This window comes from Liolophura sinensis, chromosome 2, assembly GCF_032854445.1.
Source record: "Liolophura sinensis isolate JHLJ2023 chromosome 2, CUHK_Ljap_v2, whole genome shotgun sequence".
In the NCBI taxonomy this organism is placed as follows: Eukaryota; Metazoa; Mollusca; class Polyplacophora; order Chitonida; family Chitonidae; genus Liolophura; species Liolophura sinensis.
Window position 1 is genome coordinate 3,895,586 of NC_088296.1, and position 17,980 is coordinate 3,913,565.

Sequence of the window (17,980 nt, forward strand, 5' to 3'; positions counted from 1 at the left end):
CCCTCGTCCAAACCTGAGATAGGCAGGTTTATAGCGGGAATCCCCGCTCCAACCCCCACTCCCCAAAACCCTGCCTCGTACCGATTCTTATGCCTATTTGTACAAAACAACAAAGTTTTGTGAATTGTAATAATTTGATTTCTGTTTGCGACTGGAGAGACATTTTGCCAATTATTTGAAGCTATAATGTTTTGTTTGTTTGGATACATCCTGCCATACATCCTCCAGCACAAACAAAACGCGTAACAAGTAGTGAGAAAAGGGACGGAAACCTAGCAATGGTCTGGACTGATGCTAGCCATTTCCTCGTCTGAAGGGATCTTGTAAGCGAAGGTGACGGAGTTGTGGAACCTGCCGCTGGAGACAAGGCGCACCACGGAGTGCTGACAGCCCAGGATCATCTCATCACGATCTGAAACAGGGAAATACAGAACATGAGTTAAAGGCCCATTACGATCTGAAACAGGGAAATATACAATATGAGTTCAAGTCTCATTACGATTTGAAGCAGAGAAATATACCATATGAGTTAACGTCTCATCACGATCTGAAACAGAGAAATGTACAACATGAGTTAACGTCTCATTACGACCTAAAACAGGGAAATATACAATATGAGTGAACGTCTCATCACGATCTGAAAGAGGGAAATATAGATCATTAGTTAAAGTCTCATGACTTTATATACAGACAGTGCATGCCGAGCGATGGAATATCAAGAATTGTCAGCTCAAGAGAAATGGTGTTAACAGATACTTGCGAACAAAGGGAGATAACTGCAGTAGAATAAACGCACGTGAACGTGGGATATTATATGAGCATGACGTTGATTTGCATGAGGGCGTGATCGTTATACATCCTGTTTTGCGGAAAATCATGCTACCGTGTATTGACCAATGGAAACCAAGAATCACTCTATGAGGTATGATAATATTCATTAGATAGCAGATTTAGAAAAGCTCTATGCCAGGATAACCAATATTTCTATCAACAGAAAAAGAAGGGTTATAATTTACCTGTTAAAATATAGACTGAGATTGATGAAAATAATGTATTCAATCAATCAGTGTAAAACTTAAAAAAAAAACTCAGACAAAAACACATGCAGGAGTAAAACAGATCAATGAAATATAAGGAATGCCGCGGTCAATCAGTCAATTATAGTGAGTGTCAAAATCAATCAATCAAACATTAGGAGTGTCACAATTAATCAGTCAAACGTAAGCAGTGTCGAATTCAATAAGTCGAATATAAGGATAGTCGCAATCAAACAGTCAAAGGTAAGGAAAGTTAAAATCAATCAGTCAAATATAAGGAGTGTAGCAATCCATCAGTCATATATCAAATATTTTTTTAAAACTCCGACAAAAGTACATGTAGGAGTTTAAACAGATAAATGAAATGTAAGGAATGCCTCGGTCAACCAGTCAAATATAAGGAGTGTCAAAATCAGTCAATCAAATATAAGAGTGAGTGAGTGCTTGGGGTTTAACGTCGTACTCAACAATTTTTCAGTCATATGACGACGAAGGAATCCTTAGGGTGCATGCACGTGTATTGTGCCTCCTTGTTGCAGGACGGATTTCCACCACTCTTTAATTCAGTGCTGCTTCACTGAGGCGACTTACCGAAGGCAAGTAAGGCGCCCCGCCCGAGCCATTATACTGATACGGGTCAACCAGTCGTTGCACTATCCCCTTCATGCTGAACGCCAAGGGAGGAAGTTACAACTTCCTCTTTTAAAGTCTTAGGTGTGACTCGATCAAGGATTAATCCTGGATCTACCGGTCCTGAAGCGGACGCTCTACCAACTGTGCTATCCGCGCCGGTCTCAAATATAAGAAGAGTCATTATTAATCCGTGGAATATAAGAAGTGCCACAACCAATAAGTCAAATATAAGAAGGGTCGAATTCAATTAGTCAAATATAAGAAGTGTCACAATCAATCAGTCAAATATAAGGGGTGTCGCAATCAATCAGTCAAATAGAAGGAGTGTCAAAGTCAGTCAGTGAAGTATAGGGGGTGTCAAAATCAATCAGTCAAATATAGGGAGTGTCAAAATCAGTCAGTGAAATATTAGGAGTGTCAAAGTCAGTGTCAAATATAAGGAGTGTCGCAATCAATCAAATATAAGAAGTGTCAAAATCAATCAGTCAAATATAAGGAGTGTCAAAATTAATCAGTCAAAAATTAGGAGTGCTGCAATCAATCATCCAATTATAAGGAGTGTCGCAATCAATCAGTCATGTAGGAGTTAAACCGATCAGAGGAATATAATGAATGCCGCCTTCAATCAGTCAAATATAAAGAGTGTCAATATCAATCAGTCAAATATAACGAGTGTCAATATCAATCAGTCAAATATAAAGAGTGTCAATATCAATCAGTCAAATATAAAGAGTGTCAATATCAATCAGTCAAACATAAGGAGTGTCAAAATGAAAGAGTCAAATATTAGAACTGTCACAATCAATCAGTCAAATATAAGGAGTGTCGCAATCAATCAGTGAAAGGTTAGGAGTGTCACAATCGATCAGTTATAGGTAAGAAGTTGGATCAGCTGACTCCCACTATCAATGACCGATTTCACAAAGTCAAACAAAAATTTTAAAACATTGTCGCAATGCTTTGCTTTTGGTAATGAAAGCTTACATTTGACATATCTGTTTTAAAATAACATTTATGAGTTATTCAACATTCTAAGTTTTAGGGACAAATAATAAGTTCTAGAATGGTGATTCACATTTTGAGAGAAAATTGCTTTCTATATTGGCCCCAGGGAGTGTAAAATGTAGGCACACGTGTTTTAAGCACAAGATCAACGAGTTCAAAGTAAGGTGTCCGAATGACAGACTCTCAATATCGGTGACTATAAGTGTGTCTTAAATAAGTATCTATGTGGAAGTTCTACCACGCAGCTAGTGGCACAAACGATTGGACATCATATCTTCCCAAGAGAGTCCACCCATCCGTTATGTCTGGGTCTTCTCACAGTTCAAGATAGCTTCCAGGAGGTCCTTTACAGAGAATTCCATGTTGCCTTCCCCATTAAAACGGCGTTTCTTATTTCCTAAATGGACTCTACTTGGCCAAATCTTCCTCAGGAGATTCCCACTGAAATTTTACGCAGGGGTCTATAATTGCTCTTGCAATTACTTCCGCTGTTGTTTTCCGCGGGCGACAACCAAAACTACTTTCCATGCGCGCCACACATTTCCTAAAGATACGTTTTGAGGACGGAATTGAATCCTTCAGAAGCACGCAATTGTAACCAGATCCTCTCGAACGCAAATCCGGAAAACTGTTTTTCCCCGTCATAGTTCCGTCCAATGACCCTTAGTATTAAAATTCGCGACCGAATCGAAACAAGTGACAACGCCACTTCAGTACCCGGGGCTCAAATTGCACAGAGTGCCCTACCCTTTTACCCACACTCTCCAGTCTTGATGCAACATTTCTCGCCTTCTTTCCGGAAGAGTTCTTCGACGGCACTATCAGATTTCAGTTCCTCCACCTTCTCCAATGACAGCTACTTTCCTGTTTCTTAGAGCACAGTCTTTATGAGTCTAATTGGCTAAGATTAATTAGATTTGAGGACGAGGTTGCATCGGATTCAAATTAATGAGTCAGTGACAAGGGTGCTGTATTATTAGAGGCCAACAACGTCATATCACAGGAGGTGTCTACCTAGGCATTTATTTATACAGTAGACTCTATCTTCGAATAACAAACTAATCGGTTTAATATTGGGGGTGGCATACTGGGCGCTATTGTTGCCCGCGAGTGTTTTATTTTACGTACTGCCCAGCTTCCCTGAACAAGAGGCATAATAACTGGTGAGGTATATAGGAGTTATACAAGAATGTATAGGGAAGTTTATACACCGCTTATCAAACACCTCAAGCTAAGGCGATAATCCTTAATGATCCTTTACTAACGCATTCACAACTGTCGCCCACCCTTTCTCTCATCGCCCTACAGCCAACCAAACACAATCACACAAAGCCTTAACACTTTGAGTATATGTATACTACCGGGTATTATTAAAACGATTTTGAGCGTGACCCTTGGACTGTTGTTAAATATAGTTTTAGATGCACTCTACATTGTAGGCCTACATCCCAATATGCCGTACTATACCGTTCACCCTGTATTTTGTCATGCACCACAAAATCTATCCATGATTAATGGGACAGAATTCATTTAATCTGAATTGCCACGTTTCAAGTTCAAGTTCATTTTCAAATTAAATTTTCTTCCAAATGATACGAGGGACAAGTGAATATGAGTGTATCTGATAGCCTGCAAATCTCGCTATAAAGCTTCATTTCGCCTTTACATGAATTATGGTGGGCGGGAACGAGGTAATTCACGAGCAAACGCAGGTTGCGGCCAGACCTTTTCAAGAACTGTCCAACATGATCTGGACTCGAACTCACAGCCATCGCACTGGTAAGAGGTCATTAAAAACTTTAATATTTATTTCGATTAAACCGTAATTGAACTCATTATGGGTGTATCAGTCAACTTTTTATCATCTTGTCTCAACATAGGTAGCTCCACATTGAAACATCCAACGGATGAATTGGAAAGGTGTCCCTTCATAGATCTCTCGCCAGTACAAGTACAGGATAGGTTCAGTGTAAACGAACTTACCTAGCAGGGGGGACTTTCGTGCAAAGCTCGGTGGTTAAGATGCATGTATTTTCCAATCTCAAAAATACCTATCGCATTTTCAACTTTCGATGACACTGTGATAGTTGGCAAATGGTCAGATGTAACCGGTGAAATGCAGCCTCTTGTCAGTTTAGTTCAGTTAGGTATTTATTTTCTTCATGTAAACACTGAGATCCCCCTAGAACCATGGCTTAAACAGAACTAGACTAGACAAATGCAGTGATTTTGCTTATAATTGTTCAAACACGCATGCACCATTGCTTCTGTGTCATTGCCAGCTTGAAGGGTCCTTCGATCTCCATAAACGTGAACATTAGTGTCAAAACCGCGGACTGACACGCGGACAAGGGATGATCACGATCAAACCGGATGCATGAGGCGGCGGCCAGACACGATACGTGAAATTAGGTCACGTGCTTGTGGTCTCTTGTCCTCGCGCGCAGTAACAATTACACTTCACGGTTTAGATCTGAAAAACCATCGACAGGTAATGGGCGGCTTTATAACTGCAATCACATGTTACAAAAAAAAATGAAGTTTTTCAGCAAAACAAGAAGCTAAATCTTTGAATACGTACAATTATTTACAACGAATTTCTGATTTGATGCATTCTTGCATGCCTTTGCTTTAAAACCGTTTATGTGTTGGGTTCAGAAAGCAACTCGAACGATTACAGAGGGAAGTTTTGACGCTCTAACCACAAGGCCATCGAAACAGTGAACACCATTAGCAGAATAACAGATAAGCAACAGGGTATATTGAAACACCGAAACGTCGTCTCCGAATAAACGTCCATACGAATCACTTCCATGTTGTACATGTCCGCCACAGGTTCAAATGACACTGACAGAGGTATTTAACCTTAGTATGTGCATGATTTAAGTTATCTCCCCTGGAGAATAGAAACCCTGGACATGTCTTGTCGAGCTAATACGATTTCCTGGATAATTCCGTGAACGGAATGGCCGATCAGAGCGTTAAGCGTTCTCTGTATAGAGCCCTTCACTGTAAAACTGTCCCCAATACCCTTTCCCCTATCCTTTGTCTTGTCCCGTTGGGGTCGCCAATTTTCTACCAGGTCGAGTCAGTAATTCGTGTTGAAATCACATCAAGTCATTTACGACATCGCCACTGATGCCAGAAGAGTCTTGATCAAACATGGCGTCCAGTAGGTTAAAACTGTGTCTGGGAGAAAACATTGCTCTGGCTCCACAAATTGTTCATGTAAGAGGCAGATAAATGTAATAAAACATTAATGTTTGTGCTAAAAGTTGCATTTCCCCAGCGGAATATCATCCTACCTTCAAAACATAACTGTAATTACATTTCCAAGATCAGCAGAACTCGATCAACTTTGTAACAGTTTTCTCATGTGGGAAATTTTAGGTTGTTAACCGTACGGATCTCTACAGTTGATCTTCAGTCCGTATGCGTAGTTTTGTGACAAATCAAAAAGTTAGGGCGCTGAGATGTGAATATCAAAAAAGATATTGTTCTGAATTAAAGGATCCCGTGTATGAAAATAAGTCTTGAAAATAAGTCTTGAGATACTCAACTTGCAATTTGAGATAACTCGGACTTATCAATTTTATCCATCGCTCTTCGATCTTCCATTATCAACACATTTTGTGGAGCTTCTTCAGGATGCTCATGTTATTGTAAATGTAATCGAAAATAGTTGTCTAAACGTTCTGACAGGTCACATGATGCAGTAGGACGGTTTTATTTACCTCCATTGATACAAGAGTGCGAACTCGAATCTTCCCAATGGGGTGGTTTCGGGTTCGAATTCTTTTCTCCATGATGGTGAAAGCAGTCCTCCTGTATCGTGTAACTTGTGTTCCAAAGGCACAAATGACACCTCTCCTTTAAGAACTTCTCAAGTTCACAAACCTTTAGCTGCTCAATTTTCTCCATCGTTTGTCTTCTCTAAATAACTTTTAGCGAGACTTAAGCGAAGATTTTGACAGGGCGACATGATTCAGTTGGACTTTTTTACCTTTAGCGATAAAAGAGTTAAAACTAGAAAGTCCCGTTTTGTTTCATTGCTTGTTTGGTTGGTTGTTCTCCTCATTCATTCACCGACTCACTGGTTTCGTTGACAATGTTTCGTCCTTTAAAAGTAGAACTGTTTCTCTTTGCCATTCGACAAAGCCTTAGCGTTAGGAATCGGACAGACTACGACCTTAACAATGAGCTATCATGCATGCGCATTAATAAAATCCGCGCCAACGTCCAAGAACAAAACGATCACTATCCACAGGAAGAGTTAAAACATGTAAGAAGAGCAGAAACAACAAACCACGTAAACAACAACAAAGTCGTCCTCACATAGTGCTGGTTGATAATTATAACAAACTGCTAATTAATTCATTCATTCATTTAACAACCTTGTACTTTGCAGTATTTGAACAAAATACAGATGGCAATGGTGCGTGCAATGTCTTGAATAAAAATATTGAAAGCAAAGTCAAGAGCAAACAAGTTGTATGCCACCATATACAGAATACGTCAAAAATGTTGCTTAACTATGTTGACGAAAGAGTGAATCTCAAAGATAAAGTTCAGTTAAAAGAGTGCAAAAAGTTAGTTGTAACTGGAGTCTTCAATATTTTTTCGATTTTTCTTTAAAGACAAATAGACACTTGAAAAAAATTTGTATGGTGGATATTTGGGACCACAGTTTGATATATATACTCTTTGTGTAATAATATTTTAAAACAGGATGTAACAAATGTTTAATAAATATATTTACACTAGAATTTGGTCTTTTCAGCTAACAAATGTGCTGAACATGGATTTTGATCACATTTATAGTTTTAAAATATTTTTGCTTATTAAAGACAGCCTCACGATCCCGTGGCCTAGTCAACTGCCAATCATGTAAAGTCTCCACCCACTTACGTGTCACAGAATCAGCGCCGCAGAATATTAGCCTCGGTTTCATTCGGCCAGTGTCCAATCCATTGCCGTCCATCAGCTCCACGTAGTCATTCGTCCCGCACTATAGAACCAACGACAAACAAGTACAGTGGAACATTTCAACACAGCACTGGTTGATATATTCTCGTTTGACTGTTTAGCGTGTGCGAGTGTGCGCGTGTGCGTGCATATATAAATTATGTATGTATAATGTCATGCATGCTTGGAGTTTTATGTATTGCCGGTAGGTAAAAAGTTTTCAGTCACATGACGACGAGAAGTCTTTAGGTGTTCGTGCAAATACATATACTGTGTCTTCTTGTGGTAGAGCGAGTCCATGCCGCTAAAGTGAAGCCGTCACTGAAGTATCATGCCGGAGACACAAGACATGACACCCAACCTAGTCACATTATACTGACACTGGGCCTACCAGTCCTGTTTCCTTGCTCCAACCTGTCAGCGCTGAGCGCCAAGCGACGCAGCAGCAAGAACCATTTGTAGTCTTTGATATGACCTGACCGTGGTTTAATCCTGAGTCTACCGACTTCGAGGCGGAAGCTCTAACCATCTGGTCACCGAAGCGGTTCAGAATTACTCAGTAACCATATTGTGTACAAACTAGTCTGTAAGCTGTCCTTAATCAAGAATGTGTATCTCAGTTGTGCTTTGATTACACCTATTCATATATCCACGTTGCTGAAATTATTTATCGAGACGCACATGTAATCCCTTCGTCCCGGGTTAATCGGGTTTACGCACAATTATGAAGCTGAGCGCCACAGATTTTGAATTTATTTATTTATTTATTTGATTGGTGTTTTATGCCATACTCAAGAATATTTCACTTGTACGACGGCGGCCAGCATTATCGTGGAGGGAAAGCGGGCAGACCCCGGTGAAAACCCACGACCATCCACAAGTTGCTGTCTGGCCCACAGATGCATGTGGAGTCATGGCATAGCGCGGAGCGAAAGTTAGGGATATATAATTTTTGGTTTGAAGTTCACAATTTTTTTGGTATTTAAATAGTAAGGAGAAATACTGCGCTGTGGTGGATTGTTTAATCCTGACCTTGCCAGTAAGCCCAGTTTCCATGTCAAAGGCCACTTCCGGTAGAGACACTGTCACGCCCACATCAACGTTAACCAATCGGATTTTCTCCGGGTAGATGATGGACACGCTGCAATTCTTCTTGTGGCCGTAGTTTTTGAGTGTGTAATAACCATCCTGATACAGCGAGACAACGTTACAGGCTGAGAAAAAATAAGGAAAGAATCAAGATTACATGTTGTCATGTAAAAACTTGTTTTCAGAATTGCCTGTAATGTATTTTTTATCGTAAACAAATTTGATTTGTTCGAAAATGTGTGCACCATTTCTACGTGATTCTAGCACACTGAAAACATAAAGTCTGGTTTTTTCATCTTTGTGTTGACACAGATAATAACAGAATACATTCTAGAATCACTCAGAAAACAGAATTTCTGCTGATTAGTATTTTTTAGAGCAGGAAAACTTTCTGACTTATTAAATTTCTTTCTTCAGTTGAGCTTTTTCATTTGGTTAAGCATCATTATTGGTCTTTTTCACCACTTTGATAAATACCGTGGACAGTCAGCGATTCTTGATTTGGGAGAAATGTAGATCCACCTTCTATTAGCATTGGTTTTGGGGATAACTTTGGCCTGTAGAGTTTATTTTTCTCTTATTTGTTAGGTGTTGCCTTTTGTGTCGTTTTGTAGGGCAGGCTTTACGAGGATTTTGGTAGGTACTATTTGATTTGGGAGGATGCATACACTTGGAAACGTGGTGAAATGTCAGTGTCCCTGTTGTCAAGCTGACACCTCTTGTGCCTGAGAGGATCAATATTAATTTCATCCATCATGGCCTGGTCCTTCGAAATTTTGACAATTAATTTCTCAGAGGCCAGTCTGCGAGGGGCTAAGATGGTTTGGGGATTGTAGATCTATAGGGACTGCTCAGCGGCACCGATTGTTAACATGTACATAAATGGCAAATTAATGGCAGTCTGAACCCTTTAGTTAAATGCGACAACGGGATGACTTACGCTGTGGATTTCTGGGAAACCTGATGGTCACTCTAAAACCATCACCAGCTCGCGGTAAACGGAATTGGATCAAGGCGACGTTTTGTGAAGAGAGGTAGATTTTGGTGGGCTTGTGGGCACCGCAGAAAGTCCGGAATCGTTCGTCTAGCGGATCTTCGTGATCGATATCACCCGGGAAAACTTGTCCGTTCAGTTCCCAACCGTCCACAATCTGTGCAACAACAACAGCAAGAAGAATAAGCCACTTCCATTTCCACTGCTAATCTTCACAAAGTAGAATGACTAACACATATGACAGCCCACCCAGATACATTATACTAACACGAGGCCAACCAGCCATGTTTCTTTGCTCTAACCTCTGAGTGCTGAGCGCTAAAGGGTGCAACAACAAGTGCCATTTTTAAAGTCTTTGCATGGCATAACTTGACGCGGGTTTGATCCAATATCTCCAACTTCCAGGCGGACACTCTAACCATTAGGTCACTGACGTGGGCTTTAACGTCGTACTTATGAAAACGTCTTCAGATATATCACGACGAGAAGTCATTAGGTAGGCGTACATATATTGTGTCTTCTTGAGGCAAGGCAACTCCATGCCGCTAAAGTGCTGCCCCAACTGAGGTATAAGTCACGTAATACTGACAACCAGCCCTGTTTCCTTTCTCTAACGTCTCAGCGCCAAGCTTTAAGCGAAGGAATAAGAAGCACCATTTTCAAAATCGTTGGTTTGACTCGACCCGGCTTTGATCCCGGATCTACCGACTTCAATGCGGAAACTCTGACCATTAGACCTTAGAAGTGGTCGTAACAAAGTAGGGAAGGAACTCCAGAAAATGAGGGAAGGTAATACAGCATTTAATATTCCCGCTTTATTTTGTCATTTTTAGGAATGAGCGACAATGGTTTAAATGGAACCGAAATGCTGAATCATCTAACGTCTTGCGCCATTTTCAGACCTGCCACATATGTCATTTATGTCTACCCATAGAGATGTAAGATCTTCGATACCAGTAAAAATTGTTTCTATATGTTCCATTTTCTCTATTAGATAAGCACAACACCAACACAGTTTATTTCCCTTAATTTTTTTCGAAACCTTTGCATTCTAAAATTTTGGCTAATTTGTTATCCAACGGTGTGGTAAGTGCATGTTTTCGTGCCGATCAGCTACCCCTTGTTTTTACGGGAGGTCTCTTGGTTGATTGGTCTATAAACGTTTAATAGGCTAAAGATTATGATCCAGAGGCCAGTGGTGCGAAACCTGCCTTAATCTCAACCAGTTTTCAACAAAAGAAATTGTGCTTTCCACAGAAAGTGAAATCTTACATAATCATGATAATGTTTCTTTCAAAAAATCCACAGGAAATCCACTCAGGTCATTTACAACAGCAGATTTTCATAATGGGAAAATTATTCATCCATTTAAAGGTGATTTTCCGATTTGAAGATATACAGTAATATAATAACAGTAACACAGAGAGTAAAACTAGAGCAGCGACGACAGTGTGATAAATAGCAAACGGTCACATGTGTAACTGGTGACATGCGGCGTCTTATCTGTTTACATCAGCTAGGGATTTATTTTATAACTTTAAATATTTAATTAGTACCAAATTACGTGCTCCCTGCACTAATGTTTATAATCTATTTGGCGATCGTCGTACAGTTTGTTTCACAAAAGTATTTAAACCATCGTATGTTTGCTAATGGTGGCGACTGATTTTTTTCTAGGCATGGACATTACGAAATGAAATATGAATGTAAACAGGTCTGGAATAGAATATTGCGCCATATTTCATCTAACCACCTTAAATGAAAGTTCTTAAATTTAATCGACAACAATGATGCCTATGTGGACTGCACCCTTGGACTGTGTTTATGAGGGGCTTTCAGCCTTTAGTTTCTTGCCCAAGAATTTTCCTCTAATACGACAGCAGACAATGTTATGGGTAGAGGAATGGAAGTAGACCAGGAGGTGAGGCGACCGCCTCCCACCCTGAGGCTTACAAACCTTCTGATGTAAAGCTGCAGCCAGTATAATTAAAGGCTAAAGCACAGACAGTAAAACCAGAGCAGCGACGACTGTGCGATAGCTGGCAAATAGTCACTCGTAAGCCGTGAAATACGGCTACAGCACAGACAGTAAAACCACAACAGCGACGACAGTGTGATAGCTGGCAAATAGTCACACGTAACCGGTGAAATACGGCTACAGCACAGAGAGTAAAACCAGAGCAACGACGACATTGTGAAAGCTGGCAAATAGTCACACGTAACCGGTCAAATACGGCTACAGCACAGAGAGTAAAACCACAACGGCGACATTGTGAAAGCTGGCAAATAGTCACACGTAACCGGTCAAATACGGCTACAGCACTGAGAGTAAAACCACAACGGCGAGGACAGTGCGATAGCTGGCAAATGTTCACACGTAACAGCTGAAATACGGCCTCTTGACAGTTTACCTCAGTCAGGGTTTTGTACTAACTGTTCATCTAAATTCTTACATAGTGGAGAATTGCAAGCCCCCTACCACCAAGTCTTAAGCAAGAGCCATTATACTTATTAAATAATAGCGATATAAGCGTCAAGTCCGACATTTATATACCATTCGTAGTCCGTAAAGGGCGTTCCAAGTCGATAATCACAAGATCCATTTCCAAAACAACGTTTAACACTAACTCCCAAAGAGAAAGGTATGTAAGAAATTATACAAATAAGAGAGAAGCGGTCATCAGTTTTCAATGATGCCGGGCAGACAATGAATATTCCAGGCATGAATTCCATATCAAAGTTCAAATTCCCCAGGCAATGGTGTGATACAGGGTCCCCCCCCCCCCTCAAAAAAAAAAGCATATGCAGATTGTTACAAGATAAATCCACTTCAGGTCAACGTATACACGTGTGGCATAATCAGTTTAACACGCCATCATTTTTATCCACAATTACTCACTGGGAAAGTCAGAGTGTCATTAATCCTAAAACAGAAGCTCATTCGGCCATGTCTGACAGCAACCTGCGAATGGTCGTGGGTTCCCCCGAGCTGTGCCCGGTTTCCTCCTACCATGATGCAGGCCACCGTCGTATAAGTGAACTATTCTTGAGTACGGCGTAAAACACCAATCAAATAAATAAATAAATAAATCATTCTGCCATGACCCTAGGTCACAAGTGGATATTCATCCCAGTTCCTGGTGTCACCACAATGAGCCACCTAAACTTATCTCCTTTGAGGGAGAGTGTATTAGGCTAAACTAAACTTTCCCAAAATGCTTTCTCACGAAATGTGATTCATCTTCCCAGCTTTATAAACTGAGCCCTTGTGCTAAACGTCCTGACTGGAACATTTCCCTCATGCGACGGTGATCATCGCTGTCACGGATTAACAAAACGAAGTCACCAGAGCGAACCACGTCCTTCGGCAAGTAACGGACATGGTTTTGGGCTTGTGTCATGCGGTTGATATTTTGGCCAGAAGCAACGAATCTGGCCTACTGAATCTTGTTGAGTAACCCATGTCGTGTGAGGACATATCGTGCTGTGTGGGTCATTTTTAAAAAAAATATTAAATGTCTCGCTGTCCTACATCTCAATAAGCGGTTGACGACGAAAATATTCACCAAATATAGTTTTCTTCACCAAATATAGCGCGCAAATCTCACGTTTATCTCACTCGTCAAAGATCTGTGGTTTCTTTGTGTCCACCCGTACACCTGACCACCAGCATACTAGTGGAATTCTTAAATAGGGCCATAAATAACAGCGAATTAAACATGAAAATTGAGTTGTAAGTCAAAACTTACATATTAAAAGTTATAAATTAAAAGTTAGAAGTTAAAAAGGAACCACTTGTTAACTTACGCTGAGCAGTCCTCCCGACGCGCAGTCTACCTGGAACTCTGTAAAGTCGATCTCCACCAGTTGATTACTAAGCCCTATTAGGAACAATCCGCAGACTCCGTCTGACGTGCCATCTGATTGGTAGTAGTACTGACCCGCAAAACTCTCCATCGATATGCAACCTGCAATGTATACCGCTCAATGATTGGTCGGTTGATTGACTAAAATTCAGGAGTCATGTACTTTCTGAAATCTAAACTGCCTACTGAGTGGTCGGTTGATTGACGAAAAACTCATCATCAATGATCTTTCTGAAATGTAAACCTCTGATTGATTGGGTGATGAGTTGACGTAGAACTGGTCAATAACGTACTTTCTGAAATGGTAACAGCTCGCCGATTAGATAATGGATTGACAGAAAACTCACACTTTGTATGATATATATACTTTATGAAACGTAAAAACCGATTATTTGGCTGAGGGGGAATTATTCCGTAGCGTACTGTCGTAATATGAAACGCTCATGTCGTGGTTTCATACGTGACCTTTTCGCATACGTGACCTTTCCGCATACGTGATCTTTCCGGCATAATATGTGTAGTCCAAAGTTCATTCATATTCATTTATTTGCATGTATGAATGCTTGAGGTTTTACGTCGTACATAACACTTCTTCAGTCATATGAGGATTCATTAGGTGTGTGTACATATATACTGCGTCTTCTTGTGGCAGGGCGAGTCCATGTCGCCAAAATGCTGCTTGCCGCCATTGAAGTAGAATGCCGAAGACACCAGACATGACACCTCACCCAGCCACATTATACTGACACCGGGGGCGCTTAGGATTATGCAGAAACATCTGGGCCCAGTTTCACAAAGATGCCGCAAATGTACGACAATCGCAAATATAGGATAATGGTACGGTAATAGTGACGTACAAAATATCGTACGACAAATGCACGATAAAAATGTCGTGCAACGCTTTGTGAAAGTGGGCCCTGTATTTGGGCGGAATACTTTCTGATATGTAAACCGCTTATTTATTGGTTGGTTGACTGGAGAAGAGTCCCTAAGTCCTCAACCTGTTCGCATAATGATACAATTTATGCACATTTTGGATTTCGGAGATAAAACTGCATTGGTTGGATTGGCCAATTTCAGGGCTTAACACAAAGTAAAATTTAATCAGTCTTCATAGAATAATGCCTTTAGAAAATGATTGAATAAACACATTACAAACTTGCGAAAAGATTGAATAATTACAGTAAGCTGATTTTTTGTTTGAGAATATCTTGACCAATAAGATTCTGACGTTTCAATTACTAATCGGCTGATTTCATTTGATCTGTTCACTGATTGGTTGATTGCTAATCGGTTGATTCAGGGTTTTTTTTTTATCAAGGTACCAAAACTTCTGGAATACAATATGCAAAGTAAAGAATTTACAACTTCGCGAACAATTAAAGGCTGTCTCGTTTTATTAATTTATTTATTTTAATTCATTTATTTGATGGGTTTTAACTCTGCACCCAAGAGTTCTTCTGTTATAGGAGGACAGTTTGATTTATTGGTGGAGGAAATGAGAGTGTCCGGGTAAACCACAGCTATGCATATACTACATTCTTCCTGGATCAAAAGGCCTATCCGTTGCGACGAAGAAAGACTGGTAGAGTTTCAAAAAAAAAAGAAAGAAAAACACTTGCACGAGAAATGTACGAGACTTTAATCGTGTCGAGGATATAAAAGACGACTTTAACAAACGGTAGTCCCTTTACGGCTGTAAAACCGGTGATTAGATCCCAAGCACTGCTGACTTGTATCGCCACTGTAACAGCTCAGCCGCCCATGCAGAGCGCGTGGCATTACACAAACAATCCAGAACTGATGTATCCCGTGTTCCCTGAAGCTGATGATTAGCATCCGTGCGTTTGTTGTAACCGCTCATATAAAGGCGGTTGTGATATTGGAATTGTGTCTTGCTTGTTTAAGCCCCCAGCATCGCGCTATGAGCCTCAATTAAATCGTCCTTTGTCAGCGCCAATAAAACTATACTGATTCCATTTTGGCTACCATTCTCCGCAAGAAGATAATATTGCCGTGCCTGAAACTGATCCGTGTTTTATCAAACCCAGTGGTAGTTCAAATACATATTAATTAGAGTTATTTCTGTGATTGTATGTAAGGGTCAGATATGATTACATTTGCTGGCGAGATTACTACTTTTATTTTGGAAGGCTTGTTAACGAAATCTCCAAGTGTTGTTTAGTGTCCGTTCCATCTGTCTTCGTCTGTCAATTTCGTTCATGTATTATTATGTATCATCTTATTTTGTTCTGACGTCAGTTTTGTTTTGCTTCATAGAAGATTGTAATATGAGTCACACATGTACTGATACCCTTTTGTCGTACTGATACTTTTTCATTTTTTCTACTCATACACTTTTAGTGCCGTACTATTACTCTTTTAATGTCGCACTATTACTCTCTTAGAGCAGTACTCGTACACTTTTAGTGCCGTACCATCACTCACTTAGTGCTTTCTTATTACCATTTTAGCGCAGTACTCGCACTTTTTAGTGCCGTATCATTACTCTTTCAGTGCCGTACAGTTACTCTTTTAGTGTCGTACTGTTACTCTTTTAGCGCCTACTATGTCTCCTCTTTTATATTTATCATATTTATACGTTACATTTACTTTTCTCTTTAATAAACGCTTGAAACTGTATTCAAGCACAGTTCCCTTACACGAGGGGGGTCATGTTTATGGGGGGGAGGAAAGCCACCGCTTTTCACCACGTACCTCACAAAATTCCCTAATTCAAAACCTCAGCGGAATCTGCTGGGGAGGGATTCGAACCCGCGACCTCATCCGTCAAACGGCAATCGGATACGACGAGGGTGACCCCGTTTAGGCGAACGTGCCAGCGAGGGAGGTGTGACGTACATGTAAACCTGTAATAAGGCATGTTACAGCTCAGATGTGACGGGGTTTCGGCGGAGTATAAACACCGTACATGTAATACAAAACCTTTCCCCTGACTTCCCGAGGGGAGGATCGTCTCAGGGTATTTCGTCGATGCTGTCAGATAAATTACGTGGGTAGGAGTTTACTGTTCACTCAAGTTTGGGATGGAGGATTTATGTTAGACTTAATTTGTTCTCTAGCAAAGAGTAAGGAGATGTGCTGTCCTTTTCTTCTTCAAATACTGCAATCCCTGTTCCGTAACTATTAAGAAAATAAAGTTGTTTATTACAAGAGGATTGTTCGATGTTTTGGAGGCGAAGAAAAGCTCCCGTAGGTGGGCATTAGTGGTTCAATTAACAGAGTTTAAGTTTTCCCACTTCTGCGATCTTGTACTGTTTGCAGAAGACCGTTGGAAGCGTTGGCATGCATATCATCACTTTATCACTTAACATGATCACCCCCCCACCCCCAACTTTTCAGCCCTTGTTGCATGCACAGTGACAATGATACCACCGCTGACTTTGTATCCATGTTAGTTTCTAATGGGAGTAGGGACGTCGTCCTCGAACACAAAGGAAGTTATACATCCATAAGGGTCTCTTTCACGTTTTAACAATATTACTGCCAAAGCCAATCTCCAATTCCAAAACAGACACACCCAAAATATTAATCTATTAAATCTGATAGAAAGACTGTTGTATGAGTTATTGCAGCAGACTATTCTGCTAAATATAACACACATATTCTATAAATTCAACATAACCATTCTATTAGACTAACAGGACATTAAGATGAAAATGACGCAATATTGCGTTATAGTAACAGAATATTTTCTTTCATCACTCAGACAACAGACTTTCTGTTAAATGTAACATATTATTTTTTTGAGTGCACCCACACACACAAAACAGATTTATGTTCTGACTCACCTATCGTTGTTTCTGCGCTCCTTGGATTTCTCAGCAAATCATTTTTCTGAAAAAAAGAGATCGAAAAAAAAATGCGATGAAAAACATGCTTTGTCAAATGTATGGGCGAATGTCAGGGCTTTGAACTTCTTAAGTTTGATTAACAGAAATATCCATTTTGTTCCCTCAATTTCGTTTTGGACCAAAAGGTGTGACGGACTAGTTATGTGTTTACAAAGTAAAACAAAGGTGTACATAAGTTTGGGCCACTTTGACAATGCAGGAATTAGTTTCCTTTACCTCCCTATTTCTCACTGATTGGTTTAATGACTATAAAAGTTTTACTTCAATCATAATTATTCATCGCCATGACAACTGCCGGAAGTCTTCTATTCCCGAAATTCTGCGAGGTTCCTCTACCCATAAACCTGATTGTTATCACATAAGTGAAAACATTTTCAGTACGAATTTAAACAACAATCAAATAAAGAAATAATTAAAATGAATATAATTACATCCATAAAACCATCCATGTGTACACAAGAGTAATAACAATATTATTAGATGTGTGTTTTTAAAAATATACATGAATGTGTCTCA

General features: G+C 40.1%; 1 protein-coding gene across 1 annotated transcript; it reads right to left on the bottom strand.

Annotated features, from left to right (window-relative positions):
- Positions 1 to 226: 226 nt before the first annotated feature.
- LOC135463193 (corticotropin-releasing factor-binding protein-like) lies at positions 227 to 17,440 on the bottom strand. Its single transcript, XM_064740507.1, has 6 exons — positions 17,402 to 17,440; positions 13,531 to 13,691; positions 9,670 to 9,880; positions 8,673 to 8,854; positions 7,584 to 7,683; positions 227 to 412 (listed from the first exon to the last, which is right to left on the bottom strand). Exons 2-6 carry the CDS (start codon positions 13,678 to 13,680, stop codon positions 273 to 275), a joined length of 783 nt encoding a protein of 260 aa, XP_064596577.1. The 5' UTR covers positions 13,681 to 13,691; positions 17,402 to 17,440; the 3' UTR covers positions 227 to 272.
- Positions 17,441 to 17,980: the final 540 nt, after the last annotated feature.